This window comes from Aquarana catesbeiana, unplaced genomic scaffold (assembly GCF_042186555.1).
Source record: "Aquarana catesbeiana isolate 2022-GZ unplaced genomic scaffold, ASM4218655v1 unanchor234, whole genome shotgun sequence".
NCBI classification, from domain to species: Eukaryota; Metazoa; Chordata; class Amphibia; order Anura; family Ranidae; genus Aquarana; species Aquarana catesbeiana.
Genome location: NW_027362662.1, coordinates 246,821 through 270,356, shown reverse-complemented (window position 1 = coordinate 270,356; position 23,536 = coordinate 246,821). Strand labels below are relative to the sequence as shown.

Here is a 23,536-nt window from a genome sequence, read left to right as displayed (position 1 = left end):
CGTTACTGTCTGGCAACTCTTCTTGATCCACGTTACAAGGGTAAGGTTGCAGAACTCATCCTGCCTTCGCAGAGGGAGCAGAGGATGAAACATCTTCAGGAGGCCATGAAGCAAGGTTTGTGCTAGGGTTTTCCCGATACCGATACTAGTATCGGTATCGGCACCGATACCGAGCATTTGCCCAAGTACTTGTACTCGGGCAAATGCTCCCGATGCTTCCCCCGATACCTTGACTGTCAGCTGTGATCGGCGCGTGGGGGAGTTACAAGATTCTCCCCCAGCGGCTTTCACTAGCTTTAGTGACAGACAGCGGTGATCGCTCACAGCTGACTGTCACTGCATCCTCCTCCATGCCCCCTCCTTTCCTCTGTCCCTCTCAGCTGTCCCCTCCTCTGTCCCCTCCGTTCTGCTCTTATCTGTCCCCTCCGTTCTGCTCTTATCTGTCCCCTCCGTTCTCCCCCTCAGTTCCTCCGTCCTCCCCCTCCTCCTTCCTTTGTGTATGGATAGAGTCAGCTGACTCTGTCTATTCACATAACTGAAACATTGTAATCTTCTGTGATTACGATGTGTCAGTTTATGAATGGAGAGAAGCTGCGGTCTTCTCTCCATTCATTGTCAGTGCAGCTGACGCTGCAGAGAAAGGGACTGGGGATTCTCTATCCTCTGTCTCTTTCTCTGTCTCAAGGGGGAGATATCAGAGGTCTGTTAAGACCCCTGATATCTCACCAAAGCCCCCCAAAAGGGCTGATTAAAAAAAAAAAAAAAAACAATAAAGAATAAAAGAAATATTATTGTAAAAAATAAAAATTGTAAAAAAAAAAAAATAACACACACATACAACGTTCACCCCCTCCCCCCCCCCCCCCCCCAAAAAAAAAAGCAAGCACTGTTAAAAAAAAAAAAAAAAAAAAATGAAAAAAAAAACACTGTCACGTGACATAAAAAAAAAAAGTATCGGTAATCGGTATCGGCGAGTACTTGAAAAAAAGTATCGGTACTTGTACTCGGTCCTAAAAAAGTGGTATCGGGACAACCCTAGTTTGTGCAATGCGTTTACAGATCCTGGGAGGTTACAATTTTCTGGTGCTGGACAATGTGTTGCTGAGGCTTCGTTCAGTCAGAGGAAGAGCAGTGGAGAAGGTGGCCGGCTGACCAATGCTTTAGACAATTTTTCAGTCCTCAGCGCCGAGGTCAGATTGGTTCAAGCAACCATCACCAGCGTCTGCATTACATGGAGCAGGAATATCTAGGGGCAAGAGCAGACTTGCAGACTGGAGACCTTTCCAACAGATCATACATTGGGTTACTGGGTCTTGAGGGTGGACCACTGGCCAGAACTTGCTAAATATGCAATTGATCTATTGGCCTGTCCTGCATCCAGCGTTCTCTCTGAACGCACATTGAGTGCTGCTGGAGGGTTTGTAATGGATCATAGAGTGCGCCTGTCCACAGACTCCATTGATAGGCTCACATTCATAAAAAAGAATCAGTCTTGGATCAGTAGCAGCTATCAAGCACCTGATACTGATGTAACTGATTGATTTTTCTATGGATGTGGGATCCCTTGAAGACTGCCTATGCTGAGTGACTATCCTATTCCTCCTCAATCTTGATGATGCTAGCTTCCAACAATATTTTTGGTTTAGGGCACCACCACCACTGCCTAAGTCCCAATTTTTCTGCCCCTGTTTAACAGTGGCATGTAATTACAATTTTTGATGAAATATTTCAGAGCAGGGCCCGTTCCTGCGCCCAACAAGAGTATCTGTGAGGGATTACAGTGTTTTGGCACCACCACCACCACTGCCGAAGGTCCAATTTTTCTGCCCGTTTAACGGGGGCATTTAATTACAATTCTTGATATAATATTTCATTGCAGGGCCCATTCCTGCTCCCAAGAAGAGTAACAGTGTGGGGTTACAGTGTTGTAGCACCACCACCACTGCCTAAGACCCAATTTTTCTGCCCCACAGGGGCGTGTAATTACAATTTTTGATCAAATATTTCTTAGCAGGGCCCACTCCTGCACCCAACAAGTGTAACTATGAGGGGTTACAGTGTTGTGGCACCATCACCACCACTACCTACGGCCCAATTTTTCTGCCCCTGTTTAACAGGGGCATGTAATTACAGTTTTTGATATAATATTAAACAGCAGGGCCCGTTCCTGCACCCAACAAGAAAATCTGTGAGGGGTTACAGTGCTGTGGCACCACCACTGCCTAAGGCCCAATTTTTCTGCCCCTGTTTAACAGGGGCATTTAATTACAATTCTTGATATAATATTTCATAGCAGGGCCCATTCCTATGCCCAACAAGCGTAACTGTGAGGGGTTACAGTGTTGTGGCACCACCACCACCACTGCCTAAGGCCCGATTTTTCTGCCCCTGTTTAACAGGGGCGTGTAATTAAAATTTTTGAAATAATAACAGCAGGGCCTGTTCCTGCGCACAAGAGTAACTGTGAGGGCTTAAAAATTTGGGTGCAGCGTTACCCTTAATATCCATACCAGACCCAAAGAGCTTGGTAGTGGGCTGGGGGGGGGGGGGACCCATGCCATTTTTCTCAATGATTTTCATCTATATTGCTGGGACCCAACAATACATTACAGCCGCAAGCAGTGATACATGACTTTTTTTCCTTTAGAAATGTCATTTTGCTGTGGTATTGTTCTAAACACAGGAAAACTGTGCCACTTTACAGGCATACTAAAGGGACCACCAGGCATGATATTTAAAGAAATATTTCATTTTTATTGTTTCACTTTAAGCACTATTAAAATCACTACTCCCGAAAAAACGTCCATTTTTAAAACTTTTTTTTGCATTGATACATGTCCCCAGGTGCAGAACCCGGGTCCCCAAACACTTTTTAGAGCAAAAACTTGCATATTAGCCTTTAAAATTAGCACTCTTGCTTTTTCACGTTCGTGTCCCATAGTCTCCCACCCAGAAAAATTTTGCAGCTGGGAAGCCAGGAAGTATAATCTAGCAGACAGGACAGCCAAACCTCCACCATCTTTGGGCAGTTGTAAAATAGGTAAGTGGATCCTAGGCTGCTTCTGTTTCCATATCAGAGTGTCTATCCTCTTAACCACTTGCCGACCACCCCATGTACATGTACTGTGGGGTGGCAGCTCTATTGCACAAAATCACATACAGGTATGTAATTTCATGCAATAAATGCAATTGATGAAGAAATTAGATTTTTTACATTTTTCCATTGGATGTTTTATAGCAGAAAGTAAAAAAATTTTATTTTTTTTCAAAATTGTCGCTCTTTTTTCGTGTATAGTGCAAAAAATAAAAACTGCAGAGGTGATCAAATACCACCAAAAGAAATCTCTATTTGTGGGGAAAAAAGGACATCAATTTTATGTGGGTACAGCGTCGCACAACCACGAAATTGTCAGTTAAAGTAATGCAGTTCTGTATCGAAAAAAAATGGCCTGGTCATGAAGGGGGGTAAATCTTCCGGAGGTGAAGCGTTTAAACAAAAAAAATAAAGTTACACCCAAGCATATAAAGTCCCCCCAAATAAAAAACTTTGAGGCCCCCCACTCCCACATATACACACGTATGAACAAAAACACAAGTGTCGGGGGAGCCTACACTTGAAAACATTCATTGCAATACACATGTTACATATCGCCGCGCATGCTGGAATGAGAGCAATAATTCTACACCAGACCTCCTCCGTAACACTAAACTGACGACCTATAGGGGGCTTCTAAGGCTTCACCTATAGAAAATATAGGGTACTGAAGTCTGTCACCATTTCACAGGCGCACACAAATTTAAGGTGTGATATGTTGGGTATCTATTTACTCGGTGCAACCTCGGCTTTTATATTTTACCAAAAAATTGTGTCATTTATTGTGTTTTTGTGCCCCCTGAAAATTAACTTTAGTGTGTTTTTTACTGAAATTTTGCTGTTGCTATTTTAAAAGCAATGGCAAGCCTGCTGATCTCACGGGTTTGCTAATCGGAAAGACGTTTGCTGCTTTTATAATTCAACATCTAAACATTTACACGGAAGTTCTAAATACTGTATTTCACTATATATACTCACTTTACTGTTAAAAAAAAAGTGTAAAATGCAAAATTCCGGTGGGTGTAACAAGATGTCCCCTTCTCACTGTATCCTTACTGTGGAGGAGTGCGGGGTGTAGCAAGATGGCGGTGACGAAACGCCACATGCATTACATATTCTGATGGGTTGCCTAATCTGACAGAACACAGGGTGACGCTATGGAAGACAGGAAGTGATGTCATGTACAAACAGGAAGTTCCAGGTGAGAGGTGAGTCGGGAGGAAGTAGAGAGAAGACATTGCTGGAAGAGGCAGCAGAGGAGGTAATAAGATCTTATTTTCCATTTACACCCAGTAACCCCCCGTCATGTCCGTCCTCTTCCTCCATAGTCACTGTGATGTCTTTTATCTCCAGCAGATGATGATACACACATATATAGGGTGGATATACGTAGAATAACCCCTTCAGGGAGGATCAGTTGATGATGAATAGTGATGAGCTCCGGTGTGTTGGAAACCCCACATTCCGGATCCCTCCAGGAAGCCGACACTTCACAGCGCTAATCACAGGCAGTGAGACATTTCCTGCTCCTCAGCTGCACAGATCGGGAAATGTCTCACTGCACCACATGTCCTGCACCCCATGTTCTGTAACTTTCACCTCATCATCTGCACTCTGCACCACTTGTTCTGCACCACATGTCCTGCACCCCATGTTCTGTAATGCCCCGTACACACGACCGGACTTTACGGCAGACTTTGTCCGGCGGACTTTCCGAATGAACGGACACGATCAACCAAAGTCTGACGGATTTGTACGTGATGACGTGCGACCGGACTAAAACAATGAAGTTCATAGCCAGTAGCCAATAGCTGCCCTAGTGTCGGTTTTTGTCCGTCGGACTAGCATACAGACGAGCGGACTTTTCGACCGGACTCAAGTCGGTCGGACAGATTTGAAACATGTTTCAAATCTAAGTCCGTCAAACTTTTGAGAAAAAAAAGTCAGCTGGAGCCCACACACGATCGAATTGTCCGACGGACTCCGGTATGCTGGACCAAGAAAGTCCGGTCGTGTGTGCGCGGCATAACTTTCACCTCATCATCTGCACTCTGCACCACATGTCCTGCACCCCATGTTCTGTAACTTTCACCTCATCATCTGCACTCTGCACCACTTGTTCTTCACCCCAAGTCCTGCGTTCTGCACCTCATCTTCTGCACTCTGCCCCACTTGTTCTTCACCCCATGTCCTGCGTTCTGCACCTCATCTTCTGCACTCTGCCCCACTTGTTCTTCACCCCAAGTCCTGCGTTCTGCACCTCATCTTCTGCACTCTGCCCCACTTGTTCTTCACCCCATGTCCTGCGTTCTGCACCTCATCTTCTGCACTCTGCCCCACTTGTTTTTCCCCCAAGTCCTGCGTTCTGCACCTCATCTTCTGCACTCTGCCCCACTTGTTCTTCACCCCAAGTCCTGCATTCTGCACCTCATCTTCTGCACTCTGCCCCACTTGTTCTTCACCCCAAGTCCTGCATTCTGCACCTCATCTTCTGCACTCTGCCCCACTTGTTCTTCACCCCATGTCCTGCGTTCTGCACCTCATCTTCTGCACCCTTTACCACTTGTTCTGCACCCTATGTCCTGTGTTCTGCACCCTGCACCACGTCCTGCACCCCATGTCTGGCATTCTGCACACTGCACCCTTCTCCTGCATCCCTTGTCCTGCGGTGACCTGCACCCTTCTCCACTACCTTGCACCCCATGTCCTGCATTCTGCACCTCACAAATGACTTGCCTTGCCCTGGGTGCTGACAACCAATGTTACACTAATAAAAAGGTTTTTACAAGGAGACATGAAATACATTTGAGATACGCATATTAGAAGGAAGGTCTAATGCGTAAGCCACTGAGTTAATCCTGCGAAGAATACGGAAAGGCCCAATAAACCATGGTGTGAACTTCAGAGAGGGAACACGAAGTCGGATTACTCTGCCGAAACAAATGAGTCAGGCAGCATGGAAGGTTGGAAACCATAGTTTGCCATAAATGGGGACAATCGGGAAGCAGAATTCAGGGCACTATTGTGAGCAAACTCTGCCAACGGTAAGAGGTCTGACCAGTTGTTATGATGGTCAGAAATATAACAACGTAGGAATTGCTCCAAGGACTGATTGGCTCGTTCTGCAGCCCCATTAGACTGTGGGTGATACGCAGAGGAGAAAGCAAGCTGAATTCCCAACTGTGCACAAAAGGCTCACCAGAACCGAGACACAAACTGACTACCCCTGTCCGAGACAATCACTTTGGGTAGCACATGTAAGCGGAAAATCTCCCGAGCAAAAATGGAAGCCAGTTCCTTAGAAGTGGGCAACTTCTTAACTGGAATACAATGAGACATTTTCGAGAACCGGTCAACCACCATAAGGGTAACTGAGTTGCCCTGGGAGTTGGGTAACTCCACAATGAAATCCATAGACAGGTGGGTCCAGGGCCTCTTTCTATTGGGTAAGGGTTGTAGGAGGCCCACTGGAAGGTGTAGTGGAGTCTTACTCTGAGCACACATGGAACAGGCAGCTACGAAGGCGGCTACATCGGCACATAAACTAAGCCACCAGAATTGTTGGGAAATGGCCCAAAAGAGTTGATTCTTCCCAGGGTGGCCAGCATCCTTGGGAGAATGGTAAGTCTGGAGCATGGCAGTACGGAGACTTTCTGGGACAAAGCAGCGGTCGCAAGGTTTCTCAGGAGGAGCATGGACCTGAGCAGCAAGAATTTTGTCACCCAAAGGAGAAGTGGGACTGGTGCGAACCGTAGCCAGAATACGATCAGGAGGAATCACAGGAACCAGAACCAACTCCATCTTGGAACTGGAGGAAAATTGTTGTGACAGTGTCAGCCCTTAAATTCTTAGTACCGGGTAAGAATAAGACAATGTAATTGAGACTAGACAAGAAAAGAGCCTACCACGCCCTTCTGGGAGAGAGGCGTTTAGCCTCAGACAAGAATGTGAGATTCTTGTCTTTCTGGTCATCAGTCAGGGGCTTGACCAGAGATGAGAAGTTACGAATAAACTTCTGATAATAGTTGGCAAAGCCAAGGAAATGCTGCAGAGGACGTAAATGGGTCATGCCACTGTAGGACTGCTGAAAGTTTCTCTGGGTCCATCAAAAAACCAGCAGTGGAAATGACATAACCCAGGAATTTAACCTGTTCACGATGGAATTCACACTTCTCCAATTTACAATAGAGATTGTTCTCTCTTAGTTTCTGAAGCACATGACAGACATCTGTGTGGTGGCTCTCCAGGGACTTGGAAAATATGAGGATATCGTCGAGATAAATCACCACACATAACTGCAACAAATCTCGGAGGACATTGTTAATAAATTCCTGGAAAACTACCGGGGTGTTACAAAGGCCAAAAGGCATTACGAGGTACTCATAATGGCCTGTTCTCTGTATTAAACGCAGTTTTCCACTCGTCGCCCTCCTTAATCCTTTACAATATTGTTTGCCCCTCTCAAATCAAGCTTCGTGAAAACCGTTGCTCCCTTGAGGCGGTCAAATAACTCCGTAATCAACGGAATTCAATAGGCATTCTTAATTGTGAAACGATTGAGACCCCTATAATCAATACAAGGTCTCAGTTCACAACTCGTCTTCTTCACAAAGAAGAAACCAGCACCAGCAGGAGACGAGGATTTGCAGATGAAACCTTCAGAAAGTGTGTCTGCAACATACTCCTCCATGGCCTTATCCTCCAAGATCGACAAAGGGTAAACCTGGCCACGAAGGGGTATGGCACCAGGTTGAAGGTCAATTGTGCAATCATACGACCGGGGTGGAGGCAAACTACCGGCTTGACCGTTGTCAAAGACATCGCTAAAATTGCGGTACTCCTCCGGCAGGGAGGAGAGTGAAGAGGTGCACTGGACCCTGGCTACCTTCTGGAAGCTACTCTCACTGCACTGTGGCGACCAGAACAGAACCTCAGCACGGAGCCAATCAAAAGAAGGGTTGTGCCTCTGTAACCAAGGATAACCAATAACCAGCGGAAACTTAGGTGAGGAAATAACTTGGAATTGGATTATCTCATGGTGAAGAGCCGCTATGGCCATGGACAATGGAACAGTCTCATGAGTCACATGGGCAGGCTGTGGAGGTCTCCCATCAAGAGCCTCAATGGCAAGTGGAGTGTCACGCAGTTGCAGCAGAATCGAGTGCTTCGATACAAAGGCAGCATCAATGAACAGGCCTGCAGCCCCAGAGTCGATTAGAGCCTGTATCTCGACAGACGACTCAGCCCAAGAAAGGGTGATCGAAACCAGGTGCTTATCCTTCTGGATAACTGGAGATGAAACAACGCCACCTAAGGTCTGTCCGTGACAGGACCTCAAGGTTCGGGCGTTCCCTGAATGGGTAGGACAAGACTTCAAAAAGTGACCTGCCTAGCCACAATAAAAGCACAATCTCTCCCTCCTCCAAAGGGTTCTCTCATCCACAGAGAGACACGTGAAGCCCAAGTGCAAGGGTTCACCTTCATTGACCGACTTGGTACCAGGAGGCATGGGAGGTGAGGGAGGCACGGGTGGGACTGCAAAGTTCGGAGGCAAACATACAGAAGGCTTCCGCAAGCATTCCTTAAAAGAGTCTTTCTCTGAGTCTGGAGTCAATGAGGATGGCAAACGTGATCAACTTCTCCAGCTCAGTGGGTATACCTCGGGCTGCTATCTCATCCTTGACGGTATCCGAGAGACCATGAGAAAAAGCAGCCACGAGGGCCTCATTGTCCCAAGCAACGGAATGTCAGAGTACGGAATTCAATGGCATAATTGGCAACAGTTCTTGTACTCTGATGTACATGAGGCACTTTGCAGCAGAAGCAGAGCATACGGGAACGTCAAATACCCTTTTAAAAGAAGCCACAAACTCAGAGTAACTCAAGACAACAGATTTTTGCATCTCCCATAGAGGGTTTGCCCAGGCCAAGGCTCTCTCAGAAAGCAGATATCACAAAATCTACTTTGCTTCTGTCAGTGGGAAACGCCTGGGGCAGCATCTCAAAGTATATTTCAACCTTGTTGAGAAACCCTCTGCATTGGACTGGATCACCCCCAAATCGCTAGGGAAGTGGAGCGGAACCAGACTTACCACTTATAAAGGTAATACTTAAGGCAGGTGCCTGCACAGAGACTGAAGCAGCAGCAGGGATGGTCTGCAACACAGGTTGTACCGGAGCTGCCACAGTGGGAGATTCCAAGTGAGCCGTGTGACTCAGGAGCGTTTGTAATGCTATGGCAAACTGATCCATGCGGTGATCCTGCTCATCCGATCTGAAAAAATATTTTCAACAAGTGGATTGACTGCATCTTCTGAATTCATGGCCTTCACCTCCTGTCAGAAACCATGAAATCAAACCGAGACAGAAGTACAGTTAAATCACACTTGTTTAATAATAATAATAAAACAATTTAAACAGAGTAAACATAGTCAAAACAGCCAGAGTTCTGGAACTGGAATAGATAGTCAGACAAGCCAAAAACGTCAGGGAGCCAGAGATGAGCGTAGTAGAACAGCAAGCAGGATCTGGAGCCAGAAGGAATGTCAGCCAAGCAAGTCTGTAACAGGAACACAGGAGAGCGACTCTAGAGATGTGACTAAGGTGAAGGCAGAGATCATCTGGACTGGACGGCTTAAGTAGGCAGCACTGACGAGCAGGATATCATCAATAGGTGAGTCACTGTGGAGAGATATGAGCTGACAATTAGCTGACAGCTGAGCGGCCAGCTCAGAGAAGGAAGGGCTGAGCCCAGCCCCGAAAATCTCCTCCTCATCTCTCCTCCATATCCTCCATATGTGGTGCAGAATGCAGGACATGGGGTGCAGGGTACCGGAGAAGGGTGCAGGTCACCGCAGGACATGGAATGCAGGAGAAGGGTGCAGAATGCTGGACATGTGGTGCAGGGAGCTTTTCTTCATACCTGCATTGACCCTGGGGGTGGAAACTTGGTACCAGCACGCAGCATAATCCATCCCCACCGTTGGGAGCTCTAGAGAAAATTGTCTGCTATTTACACTCCGTTCCTCCGCACATCACCTGATCACATGAGAGCTTACTTTCACAGATTCCTGAAAGATTTCTGTATGGTAAAGGTCAAAATTCACTCTTCAGTTTAGGAGAGGTAGGACACACCTAGGAACAATGATTTGGTTTGCACGGGAGCCTTATATAGAGGACCCCAAAAATCTCCCCATCCAAATGTCCCTCCATCCAGAGTCTATATGTCCTATGACATCACACTGACTTCACAGCTCCTCCTCCCAATGTTCCTCCATCTAGCTTTTTTTTACTGATGCTCTTAGGATGTGGGCGGACCTTTAGCATCCTCAAACAAAGTGGGACTGTTGGTCCTGCATTGTATGTAATGATGTCAGAATGCCTGCAACGAGCTTTGAACCTGCAGAGTGTGGGGGTTCTGTGTGGGTAAATTATATCTCAGTCTGAAGTGGGGCTTTAATAAAATGGAGACCTGAATGGTGAGGTGAGGAGGATTCTGGGATTATCATTTGATTTTACTATTTGTGTTCAGATCTAGAGTTTTCCTCCTGTGAAGTCTGGAGATCATATGACCATCACATTGCCTCCACCTCCCTCCCTGATAGAATAGAGAAATACAAAGAAGATTCTAGAAGTCACCAGAGAGATCATGGAGGAGAGGTGAGCGGTGCTGGGAATTCTGGGACATTATCCAGTAACAGACAAGGGATGTGTCTGGATGGTGACTGTATCATTGTGTGTGTCAGGTTCCTATAAGGTGTCAGGATGTCACTGTCTATTTCTCCATGGAGAAGTGGGAGTATTTAGAAGGACACAAGGATCTCTACAAGGACGTTATGATGGACAATCAGCCGCCCCTCACATCACCGGGTAAGAGGAGACTTTATTGTAAAGGAGGGAGCAGTACGGAGGGTCCTCCTAGATCCCCCATCATCTGATAAACACATAGAAACAATGTATTCAGTCAGTGTGTGTGTTTCCTACAGATGGATCGAGTAATGGGAACCCACCAGAGAGATGTCCCCGTCCTCTGTATTCCCAGGATTCCACACAGGAAGGTCACACCATCCCTCACCATCATCAGGTAGGTGAGGAACAATCACTGATAGTATCATTAGGATCTGTACATTATCTGCATTGTTACAATTTATGTCATTTTTATTATATATTCAGAGTGGAAACCTGAGAGATTCTAAAGTTGAGGTTAAAGAAGAGATAAAAGAGGAGGATGATGAGGATGGGGTGATGGAGGAGTCAGGGTATCGTAAAGAACACAAAGATCTGTACCAGGACACCATGGTGGAGTCATCCGACTACAGAAACCCACCAGAGAGATGTCCTCATCCTCTGTATTCCCGGGATTCCACACAGGAAGATCACACCATCCCTCACCATCATCAGGTAGATGATTGACAATTATTGAACTGATTTATGCACAACATGTTTGTCAGAATTCATGTTTTATTATATCTTTCAGAGTGGAATCCTCAGGGATTATAATATTGTTGTTAAAGAAGAGTATAAAGAGGAGGATGAGGAGTATGGAGTGATGGAGGAGTTTTCAGAAGGACACAAGGATATGATGGAGCCACCTAATACCAGGAACCCACCAGAGAGATGTCCCCGTCCTCTGTATTCCTGGGATTCCACACAGGAAGGTCACACCATCCCTCACCATCATCAGGTAGATGAGGAACAATCACTGATAGTATCATTAGGATCTGTACATTATCTACATTGTTGCCATTTATGTCATTTTTATTATATATTCAGAGTGGAAACCTGAGAGATTCTAAAGTTGAAGTGAAAGAAGAAGAGACTTATGTGAGGGATGATCAGCAGTCTATGGAGGAGGATGGAATAACGGGGACATTTATAGAGGAGGACATTCCTACAGAGATCAGCAAAGGTGGGTCATTAACACTAAATACATTCCTCCACCCATACTGCTCACTTATTGGTCCAGAGTAGAGTAGGGACTGGGTGATATCGGCCTGTAATACCCTGGTCACTTTCCTTAGCTGTGTTCCCCGTCCTGTATTCCTGTATTTCTCTCAGATAATCTTCCTTCTCTGTGCTGCAGACACAATTTATGTATCTAGACTGGATTTATGGAGATTCTGGGGTTCAGCTGTTCGTTTTCACCATAGGCGTTACTAGACCTAGACACCTGGGGTATGTGCTTTAGGTCTTCTGCCCCATACCCAGGTATGGCAAGATCTCTGACCGAACAATCCCCCCAGGATTACTTGCTCTGTTGTCTGCTGGCTGTGTCGGGTGGAGGGATATGTCTGTATAGTCTCAGACCCAAGTCACTGAGTGCAGTCTCAGGAGATGGGAGGCAGCGGTGTGGGACCTCTGCAACTTGTCTCATGTAAACATTTAATCTTCCACTGATTACTGAATACCAGTATTATGAGTCCTGACCCTTACACTGTATAATTTATATTGTACATTACATACTCCTGACCCCTGCACTATATACTCTATGTTGTACATTACATCATTCTGATACTATAAAATCCTAACTTTTGTATTTTATATAATAAGTTGTACATTACATAGTCCTGACTTATTTTGCACCCATTTGCTACCAGCTGGACATTTTATATCTGATGATTTGATTGGAGCACAAACTTCCAATCATCCTCAAACTTTGGAAGCTTAAAGGGGTTGTAAAGATAAATTAAAAAAAAAAAAAAAATAACAAACATGTTATACTTACCTTCACTGTGCAGCTCGTTCTGCACAGAGTGGCCCCGAACCTGGTCTTCTGGGGTCCCTCGGCGGCTGTTTCAGCTCCTCCCCGCAAGAACTAACCACCTTAATGCGAGCTCCCTCGCATGGTGGTTAGCTATTGCGGGCGCGCTCCCGTGATACAGCCGGCGGCTATAGCCGCTCACTGTATCACTCGGCCCCACCCCCCGGCGCGCCGCGTCATTGGATGTGATTGACAGCAGCACGAGCCAATGGCTGCGCTGCTTTCAATCAATCCACTGTAGCCAATCAGCGACCAGGTTGAGCTGCAATAGAGATGACGGGAACGAGCAGCGGAGATTCGAGGTGTCAGGTAAGTAAAACGGGGGGGCTGGGGGCGGCGGTATTGTCAAAAGTTTTTTCACCTTAATGCATATAATGCATTAAGGTGAAAACATTTTTACCTTTACAACCCCTTTAAACAGAAAGTGATGATGAGGGAGGAGTCAATAACCCAATGATGGTGGTCTTCAGGATCAGTCCAGTCTTCATCTTGGTTGTTCTCCCCCATCCTCACTCTCTGACCTCTGGTTGGGCTCAGCCCCGCTGTTATTCATGACTAAATCATGGACTAAATAAGGAAGTGCAGTACTTCTTGTGTTGAGAAGATGGCAATGAGTGATGGAGGGGGTGGGGGCACTCGTCCTATAATCCCCTCATCACTGTCACTCCTATAAAAGACAGTTCTTGTTGTTTCCTCACTCTCTGACTAAGGTCCATGAATAAAGAAATGACCTGGTAGGAGATCAGAGGACCCATTTACTAGTTACCTTGAGGGGGGAATTGTAAGATCCTCAGAGACAAAGCTGCCTGATGTGGGTGGAGTCCTGGTTTAGGGGAACCAATCTGCTCATGTCTAGTAATAATCTTTTTATTTCTATTTTAGTAGATGGACGGGAGATGAGGAAAACCTCAGAGGATTGTCTCACTTTGTCTCCAGACTGTAAAGTAGAAGATGAGGACATCACACAGTATAGTCCAGGAGAAAACCCGACTACCTCAAATGTCCATCCGGCACCACACAGTGTAGATGGACCATCGTATTCCTCTTATCCTGAGGAACCTCAGACTGTGAGGGACGGTGCCGTCCTTCCAACAGATAAGAGGTTTTCCTGTACTGATTGCGGGAAGTGTTTCCTTTCTAAATCCAAACTTAATAGGCATAAAAGAACTCACACGGGGGAGAAGCCGTATTCCTGTCCTGAGTGCGGCAAATGTTTTTCAGTGGAGTACAGTCTTTACACACATCAGAGAACTCACACGGGGGAGAAGCCGTTTTCCTGTCCTGAGTGCGGGAAATGTTTTTCACAGAAGTGCAATCTTTACACACATCAGAGATCTCACGCAGGAGAGAAGCCGTATTCCTGTCCTGAGTGCTGGAAATGTTTTTCACATAAGTCTCATCTTCAATTACATCAGAGATCTCACACGGGGGAGAAGCCGTATTCCTGTCCTGAGTGCGAGAAATGTTTTTCCGGCAAGTCCAGCCTTTATAGACATCAGAGATTTCACACAGGGGAGAAGTCACTTTCCTGTCCTGAGTGTGGGAAATGTTTTTCGGACAAGTCCAATCTTTACACACATCAGAGATCTCACACGGGGGAGAAACCGTATTTTTGTCCCGAGTGTGGGAAATGTTTTTCAGACAAGTCCAATTTTTACACACATCAGAGAATTCACACAGGAGAGAAGCCGTATTCTTGTCCCGAGTGCGGAAAATGTTTTTTAGTGAAGTCCCATCTTTACACACATCAGAGATCTCACACAGGGGAGAAGCCGTATTCCTGTCCTGAGTGCGGGAAATGTTTTTCAGTAAAGTCCAGTCTTTACACACATCTGAGATCTCACACAGGGGAGAAGCCGTATTCCTGTCCTGAGTGTGGGAAATGTTTTTCACTAAAGTCCCTTCTTTCCACACATCAGAGATCTCACACGGGGGAGAAGCCGTATTCCTGTCCTGAGTGTGGGAAATGTTTTTCAGATAAGTCCAATCTTTCCAGACATCAGAGATCTCACATGGGGGAGAAGCCACTTTTCTGTCCTGAGTGAGGGAATTGCTCCTCTCTGAAGTCCTGTCTTTCTGTACATCAGGGATCCCACACAACCCTCGAGGTGTATTAGTGCCTTGAGTGTGGGAAATGTCTTCTATATGAATGTTGCTGGACATCACAGCTCTCATGTGGGGAAGAAGCACACCCTGATATACACCTCAGATATACTCCATGGCTGATCTTCATCATGTAAGAAAAAGTTCATAAGGAGATCAGAGATCACCAAAGACATGGATGAAGTGTTGTACTGTGTTGGCCATTGATAGCAGTAGAAAAATAAAAATGGAGTCATTACCTTTCATTGGCTGAGTACATTTTGTGGTGTAAACTTTCACAAACACTTATGCCCCGTACACACGGTCGGATTTTCCGATGGAAAATGTCCGATCGGAGCGTGTTGTCGGAAATTCCGACTGTGTGTGGGCTCCATTGGACATTTTCCATCGGATTTTCTGACACACAAAGTTGGAGAGCAGGAGATAAAATTTTCCGACAACAAAATCCGTTGTCGGAAATTCCGATCGTGTGTACACAAACCTGACTGACAAAGTGCCACGCATGCTCAGAATAAATAAAGAGATGAAAGCTATTGGCCACTGCCCCGTTTATAGTCCTGACGTACGTGTTTTACGTCACCGCGTTTAGAACGATCGGATTTTCCGACAACTTTGTGTGACCGTGTGTATGCAAGACAAGTTTGAGCCAACATCCGTCTGAAAAAATCCTAGGATTTTGTTGTCGGAATGTCCGAACAAAGTCCGACCGTGTGTACGGGGCATTAAAGGTCTGTTTAAAAAAAAAATAGTTGAACGAATGTGAGCAGCATTCACCCAACTGTGATGAGTTTTTGTCATATTTTATTTTATACAGTGTTTTCTTTGACTCCATCTAGTGGCCATGATGTGGTATTGTGCAATTTTTACTGATTGAGGTAATTCAGGAAAAATACCCCATTATGTCCACTAGATGGCGCCGATCATCATAGGAAATCACTGTGTTAAATGATGGCCAGAATTTCTAATGGCTAGATGAACGATTGTCACAGTCGTCCAACATATTTTTTTATAAATAGACCCTTTTGTTTCCTTCATCAGACATTGCTTAATACTAATACCTGAGATCATACTCATACACTTATCAGTACAGTAGATATTGAAGAACATAAGTTAATTTAAGTGTTTGTAAACCTCAGACATGAAATATGAACAAAGCATATCCCTCTATAGCAGGGATATGCAATTAGCGGACCTCCAGCTGTTGCAGAACTACAAGTCCCATGAGGCATAGCAAGACTCTGACAGCCACAAGCATGACACCCAGAGGCAGAGGCATGATGGGACTTGTAGTTTTGCAACAGCTGGAGGTCCGCTAATTGCATATCCCTGCTCTATAGTGTGTACTTGTCTCAGTCAAGAGCACTAAGTGTCATTTTTGTCTGTTGCCTCCTTCCTCTGTATGAGTCACTTCTGACAGGTTTTCCTAACACCAAGTGAAAGAAGGTGACAGGGGAGGCACCTCCAGCTGATTGACAGCCTCATCTCTGTTCCTGTGTGAAGGGGGTGTGTCCTTTCCCTCCAATCAGCTCTCACAGCTCTCCTCTGTGAGTTTTGCAGAGTGTAACTTGAGCTCTCCGCCCCTTTTTTTCTGAACGTTCAGACAAGCTTTATAAATTCTGGACTTTGAACAGCTGTAGAGAAGAGAGGGCTGCAGATTAACAGTACAACTGAAGTAGGGGGATATGTATAATGTTGGTGTATCTCCTGAGGCCAGTCACTACAATGGGTATATGGAAGGGTTTACAACCATTGATTGAACGTGGAAAATGCTGCATTTGGCCTTTAGATTGCGTTAAGTATCAAAGAAATTATCATCATCTCATAGCCATAGGTGTTATTTTCTGTTTTAAATCAATGGAAACCATTCAAACTGCTCAGCAAAGAGTCTACTAACATGCATTCCCCCATCCCATTCACACAGAAGGAATGTACATGCATTGTCACCGGGCAGATTGCTATGTAAATTATTTATGAATAGACCCCTAAATGTCAGGAGACGTTTATATAGAGATGGGAAGTATGTAGCAGATAAATGAATAGACCTCCTAGCAATGTTATTACCAGGCTGCAGCTTCTAGCTCACATTAACCCTTTCACTGCCAGAGCTGATTTTGTATTATTTTTGCACACATGGTAAAATGAAGATTTTGGGCCTGAAGATTAGGTAAAACCCCCAAACATATATTTTCTGAAAGCAGAGGTCCTGGAGAATAAAATGGTGGTAATTGTTAAGGTGTTCCTCGTACACAAATGTCACCTTCATATCCGGGTTTATTTTCTACTGTCCCCCATTTTCTATGGTGTGATCTTTTCTACAATACTCTGTTATAATAATGTAACACGTTGTGTATTGTATTGTACACAAATTAATAACGACTCCACATTCCAGACAAGTCATTGTCCTGACCAATTGGATTTCTTCCTTTACTATTCCCTGATTCTATGACTGCAATCTTGTTAAAAGTAAAATTATAATAAAAAGTTTATTGAACAAATTAAAAAAATAAAGTGTTGTGACTGATGACACACTTTCCAGGTCATCAGTTTATTAAAGGAGAAGTATGAAGAAAGCTCATTTGTCTGAACTTCTCTAATGGATCACAGAAGTGAAGTTCGTTCTGTACTCTCGTTACCTGTTTTTAGCCGTCAGCAGGTGAAAGAGGCCAAGACAGAAGTACAGTTAAATCACACTTGTTTAATAATAAAAGTAAAAAAAACAAACGTAGTCAAAACATAGCCAGAGTTCAGTAACCGGAATGGATAGTCAGCCAAGCCAGAAGTCAGGGATCAATGTAGTGGAACAGCAAGCAGGATCTGGAGCCAGAAGGAATGTCAGCAAAGCAGGTCTTGAACAGGATTGCAGGAGATAAGTTCTGTGATGTGACCAAGGCGAAGGCAGAGCTCTTCTAGACTGGACAGCTTAATTAGGCAGGAGTGACGAGCAGGATATCATCAACAGCTGAGTAACTGTGGAGAGATAGGAGCTGGCAATTAGCCGACAGCTGAGCAGCCAGCTTAGAGAAGGAAGGGCTGAACCCAGCCCTGACACTCAGCCGGTCCAGGCTGGGGAAAGATCCACATGTCTGGATTGGCAGCTGCTCTGCAAGAGACTGAGCCAGCCGCTCGCTCCCCAGCTCTTTACTTCAGTGAGTGCTGGAGGGGAGAGCAGAGAGCCAATGACTGACAGTCACCATTCCCGGCTCAGAGTGGAGGGGAGAAATGAGCAATCGGCAGTGTTTGATCTCTCAGTTCTCACCTCAGAGGCAGCAGCGGGGAGATGCAGCATCAGATTGATACCGCATCCACCTAGGGGAATATAAGGTTTGTTTTAAACAACAACAAAAAACATACTTCTGTTTTAATAATGGTCCAGAATGCAGTGGTCATGTGTGCCTTCTGTGATTGGCCTGAGCAGGAGCAAGGAGGGGAGGAGTGTGTTTGCTCCCAGCTGTGTTCGGGGTTATTGATGATGTCACATGATGATCTCACATGGTCTACCTAGCCCCTTTCCTTTTGGCTTGTGTAGACTTTTTGGCAGGAGGTAAGGATATGGATTATTGGTCGTTTTGCTCTTCTTTATGATGATGACCTGCAGTTCACATCTTGGCCTGGAGCCGGTAAGTCAACACTACACTAGGGTACAGGGCCAGAACAAGGGGGTGGGTGAGCATCCAGGAGGAGCAGCTACCCTATGCACAGTGTTTTAATGTGGTGGGTGGCAGCCACCTCTAAATGCAGCCTGGGACGTGACCTGTCACATGACCATGTGGGTGATTGCAGAGAGGAGGATGAGGGCGCTGGAGAGGTGACATTCTTCATCTGATGTCACAGACTCCTCCCCGTCCTGGGAGTCTATGATGCCTTCTGCAGCTGTACAGGAGCTACCACTGGAGATGAGAGGAGGGAACTCGCCAGCAGATGGTGGACTGTGGGACTCACCAGCAATGCCATGCCAAGGTCTGGTGAATACAATTCAGGGAAAGGGGATTTTGTGCTGGGGGTGGTTTTGTCATGGAGGTTGGGGATTGGATTTGGAACTAAACCTCTTTAAGCCCCTCCCATTGTTAGCACATCTTGGTCACACCCAACATTTTGTGTAGTGTGCTTCATGGGCCACTATTTTCCCCGCCGCCTGCCCTGCAGCTGCCCCAACTCGAATAAAAGTGCACATGGTCAGTAGGGTGTCCCCAAATTTTATTTTGAAAATATGGTCACCTTTCTGTACCGCTCTCTCCTTGACATATCGTAGAATGAAGCCGCATTGCTCTTTCAGTGTCATCCCATATTCTGTCCATTTCCACACTGATAGATCCTCCAACATCCTGCTGTATTTGTTGTCTTACCATGTTTCAAATGATGGAGATCCACAGATTGACCAGAGTTTTCTTCTCCATGTCACCAGACCACCTCTTCCTCTTCTATTGGGGTGCTGGGCCTTTCTATGACTACTCAGGGCCCCAACCTCTTCTATAGGATTGTGAAGATTTTTATCCTATTTACTAAGAAGAGAAAGAAGCTGAAGAAAATGTCCTTGCTGTAGATGAGGGTTACATATAGTATAAACAGCATCACCCTTCACTCTGTAACCAAGACCTAGTCTGGCAACGCGGAGGATGATACCAATTAGTCTCTGACCAATCTCACGGTTTGGATGGACTTTCTCCTTTGGATTATTTCCAGGTGAACATGAATTAGAGTTCCAATATCTCCCCTGCTTTCTGCAGACAGATATACATTTCCCGGTGCCTTATGTTGTACAGATTTCTCAAGTTACCTGATATGAGCTCATACATTGGACATTCAACTTTCCAACTAGGAGTGAATGGACATGGAAAGCTACTCTACCCATGTGGAGGACATGTGGCCTGGTATGATTCAGGAGGTGGGTGAAGTGCATGCATATCCCCCCATTTCATGGCCAAGCAGGGTGCAGGCTTAGATATGGGTCTAGGACGGATTTTGTGGGGACCCTATACTTTTTTTCTTGTTTTCTAGGGTCCCCTTTGAAAACCAAACTAAATCTGAAAGGCCTTTCAATCCCAAATCCCATCAGAGTCAATGGAACCAAATTTAAAACTGCCCATTTTCTTGGATAATAGGCAAATAGATGTTAAAATTAGCATCCCCCGTGAGGCATTTGAATTTGCCCTGAAACAACTACCCCTGGTGTTATTACCTCTAAATATTATTATCCAGTTCTATTATGTACATTTATGAATGCATCAAGGCCTTTATTTTAAAACAATCTACTCAGCTGACCAGAACCGGATCTTGAGGGAGTCTATACCACATTTTCACAGCTCTTACTGTGAAGAAGCCCTTCAGTATTTGGAGGTTAAATCTTTTTTCCTCCAAACTTAAAGGGGTTGTAAAGGTTTGCGTATGACAATACCGGCCCCCCAGCCCCCGTTTTACTTACCTGAGCCCCTTCACCTGCTGCACTTGCCCCCGATGTCCTCTTCGCCGCTCAGCCTGGCCGTTGATTGGCTAGAGTGGATGGGTTGAAAGCAGCGCAGCCATTGGCTCGTGCTGCTGTCAGTCACATCCAATGATGCGGCGCGCTGGGGGGCGGGGCCGAATGATACAGTGAGTGGCTATAGCCGCCTGCAGTATCATGGGTAGAGCGCCCGCAAGAACTAACCACCATGCGAGAGAGCTCGCATGAAGGTGGTTATTTCTTGCGGGGAGGAGCTGAGACAGCCGCCGAGGGACCCCAGAAGACCAGGTTCGGGGCCACTCTGTGCAAACGAGCTGCACAGTGGAGGTAAGTATAACATGTTTGTTATTTTTTTTTTTTAAATTGCCTTTACAACCCCTTTAAAGAGTGGTCCCTTGTCCTGTGTGATGACCTTAAAGTGAATAACTCAACACCAAGTTCACTATATGGACCACTTATGTATTTATACCTGTTGATCATTCAACATACTATTAATATATCTGAAGAATTTTGGGGGTTTTGTCCTACTCTCTATGGCAACTTGATGTTCTTTGAATTTTTATGGCCTTCATTTTCTTTTTACATGTTACTGTATGTAAAAAGGAACACTTAAATGATGATAGTGTTCCTTCATTTTTATATTTTTTTAAAAGCTCTACTATTATTTATATTGTTTTTAACTTTGACAGTGAGCCATATACAGTAGGTTTTATTTTTAGCCTTTTAACTCCTTCACTGCCAGGTCCGTACAACATATAGACCTACAGCACTGCTTCCAGCTGGCCAGGTCTGTACGGACCTCATTCTTCCGTCTGCTAAAAGGTCATGGTCACCTCAGTGACCATAAACTTATAGCAGAATTGTTAAGCAGACTCTTCTGAACAACCATATAAATCTGATCAGCAGGTTACAATCCGCTGATCAGAGTTACTCAGCTCAAATGTGACCCGTCCCCCATGCCGCCCCTTCCCTGTTATCAGCTTCTCCACCTCCCACCACTCCCCTTCCTCTTAAATGGCTCCCCCCACTCTTCATTGTATCTCCTTCATCCCCCTTCTTCCTCCCCAGCACTGATTTCCTTCCTCACACCTGGTCCAACCCCCCCCTCACAAACCTGATCCCCTGCAGCTACTCCCTACTTCCCTCCTCTGCCAGCTTCAGGTGCTGCAGGGGTTTGGAGGGGATCACACTATGTCCCCCTACATCACTCACTTCTCTGATCCTCTGCTCTGAGCGGCATCCCTCCTTCCCCTCCCGCCACCTGCAGCTACTGCTCTGGCAAGCATTTAGGATGGAGAGTGGGGCAGTGGTGGATGAGGTTGGGGGGGGTTGATAAACCTATGTTTACCAGCCCCCTCCCTTTACTACAATTGACAGTCAGCTCCTGTGTCCATTGATAACTGAGCATAGTAAACCATGTTTACTATGTGTCAGTTTATGTGTCAGTTTATGAATGAATGAATAGGAGTCTCTATACAGACTCCTTATTCATTCATGTATTGTACACCTCATGCTGCTGTCACTTTCTGTCTCAAAAAAGGGATATTAGAGGTCTGTTTAGACCTCCGATATCTCACCAAAGACCAAAAAAACATACAAAATATAATTGTAAAAAAATTAAAAAATATAAAAAAACAAACAAACATAGTAAGGCCCCTTTCACATGGAGCGCACTCTGCTGATGCAGAGCGGACACAGGCACAGCCTGCTGTTCTCTATGGCCGCCTGTCCATTTCCATCTGATTCTCATCATATCTGATCTGCTAGATGAATAGGGAATGGGATCCCCATCCGTTTTTAGCAGACCGGATCAGATCGGATGCAGGTGTGTGTAAACGGACACATGTCCATTTACATCAGCCTCTCCATAGAGAACAATGGGTGGTCTGATTGGGCCCGCCTGAAAAATTTACAGGTGGACCCAATCAGTCTGCTTGTGTGAAAGGGGCCTAAGGTCTTGTTCACACAGGGCATACACAGAGTACATCCCTGTAAGGCCGTGTTTACCTGTACAGGGATGCACAGGTGTTCCATGCATCCCTGTCCAGGCAGTCCCATTAATGTAATTTGGAATGTAGCAACTGCGCAAACAGAGTAGTTTCTCCTAATTTGACATCCATGTTGGTCCGGGTGCATGTCCCTGAGCTCACACTGTCTGCGTTCGGGGGTTGTGTACCCACACACACACACGAATATCAGATTGGGAACAGCGGCTATGCCTGTGCAGCTATTGCATCCCAATTGATATAAATGGGACTGCCTGCATGGGGATGCGTGGAACACCTGTGCGGGTAAACATGGCCCTCCACTTTTAGTATGCCACATGTGAATGATGCTTTAGTTGTAATTTTACAGGTGTTTTGTAAGTTATGTTGTGTTTATGTGCACTAACAATTAGTGTATTTTTGTGAAAATAGCGATTTGATGATCATTTGCGCAATTATTGCAGTGCCCAAAAAATCAGTAGCACATTTTTTTTGTTCTGTAGGTCAGGTGCTTTCAGAAAATTTAAGGTTTAGGGGGGTCTGTTCGAATTCTGAAAGCTGTAAGTGAAAAATGGTAACCTCCGGATTCTTGGACCATTTCTCCAAAAGGTTTTTACCATTTCACAAAAAGGTGCAATTTAGAATGTACAAATATTTGTTATTTATTAACTCAATACAGTTTTAACTTTTACATTTAGCAGGAATTTTGTAAATGTTGGCATGTATTTTTTAAATCAAATACTTTTTATTGAAAAATAAAAATTCTTCATTTTACATTTTATGCGTCACAAGGAAAGCAATAAAGAATACAATCCCCCCTTTCCAACCCCCAAGTCCCCACCTCACCCCCTCCCCCCCTTCACCCCCCACCTATTCCCTTCTCACACGGACCCACGAACCAAAATTTTAAAAAACATTGCATGCGGGTCCCCCCAAAATCCATACCAGGCCCTTCAGGTCTGATATGGAAATTAAGGGGAACCCTGCGCCAAATTTTTTTTAAAAATAGCGTAGGGCCCCCCCAAAATCCATACCAGACCCTTATCCGAGCACGCAACCTGGTAGGCCACAGGAAAACAGGGGGGGGGGACGAGAGAGTGTCCACCCCGAACCGTACCAGGCCACATGCCCTCAACATGGGGATGGTGCTTTGGAGT

At 45.4% G+C, this 23,536-nt stretch overlaps 2 protein-coding genes across 2 annotated transcripts in view; both read left to right on the top strand.

The window, feature by feature from the left end:
- Positions 1-23,536, top strand: part of LOC141121921 (uncharacterized) — a 186,083-nt gene that overhangs the window by 22,441 nt on the left and 140,106 nt on the right. The window lies entirely within an intron of this gene.
- LOC141121918 (uncharacterized) overlaps positions 1-23,536 on the top strand; it is a 274,854-nt gene that overhangs the window by 209,094 nt on the left and 42,224 nt on the right. The window contains exons 14-22 of the mRNA XM_073611667.1: positions 4,346-4,355; positions 10,626-10,753; positions 10,840-10,963; positions 11,080-11,177; positions 11,267-11,494; positions 11,571-11,777; positions 11,867-12,002; positions 13,737-14,895; positions 18,553-18,574. Of these exons, the coding sequence (XP_073467768.1) occupies positions 4,346-4,355; positions 10,626-10,753; positions 10,840-10,963; positions 11,080-11,177; positions 11,267-11,494; positions 11,571-11,777; positions 11,867-12,002; positions 13,737-14,895; positions 18,553-18,574 (2,112 nt within the window). The remainder of the gene's footprint in view (positions 1-4,345; positions 4,356-10,625; positions 10,754-10,839; positions 10,964-11,079; positions 11,178-11,266; positions 11,495-11,570; positions 11,778-11,866; positions 12,003-13,736; positions 14,896-18,552; positions 18,575-23,536) is intronic.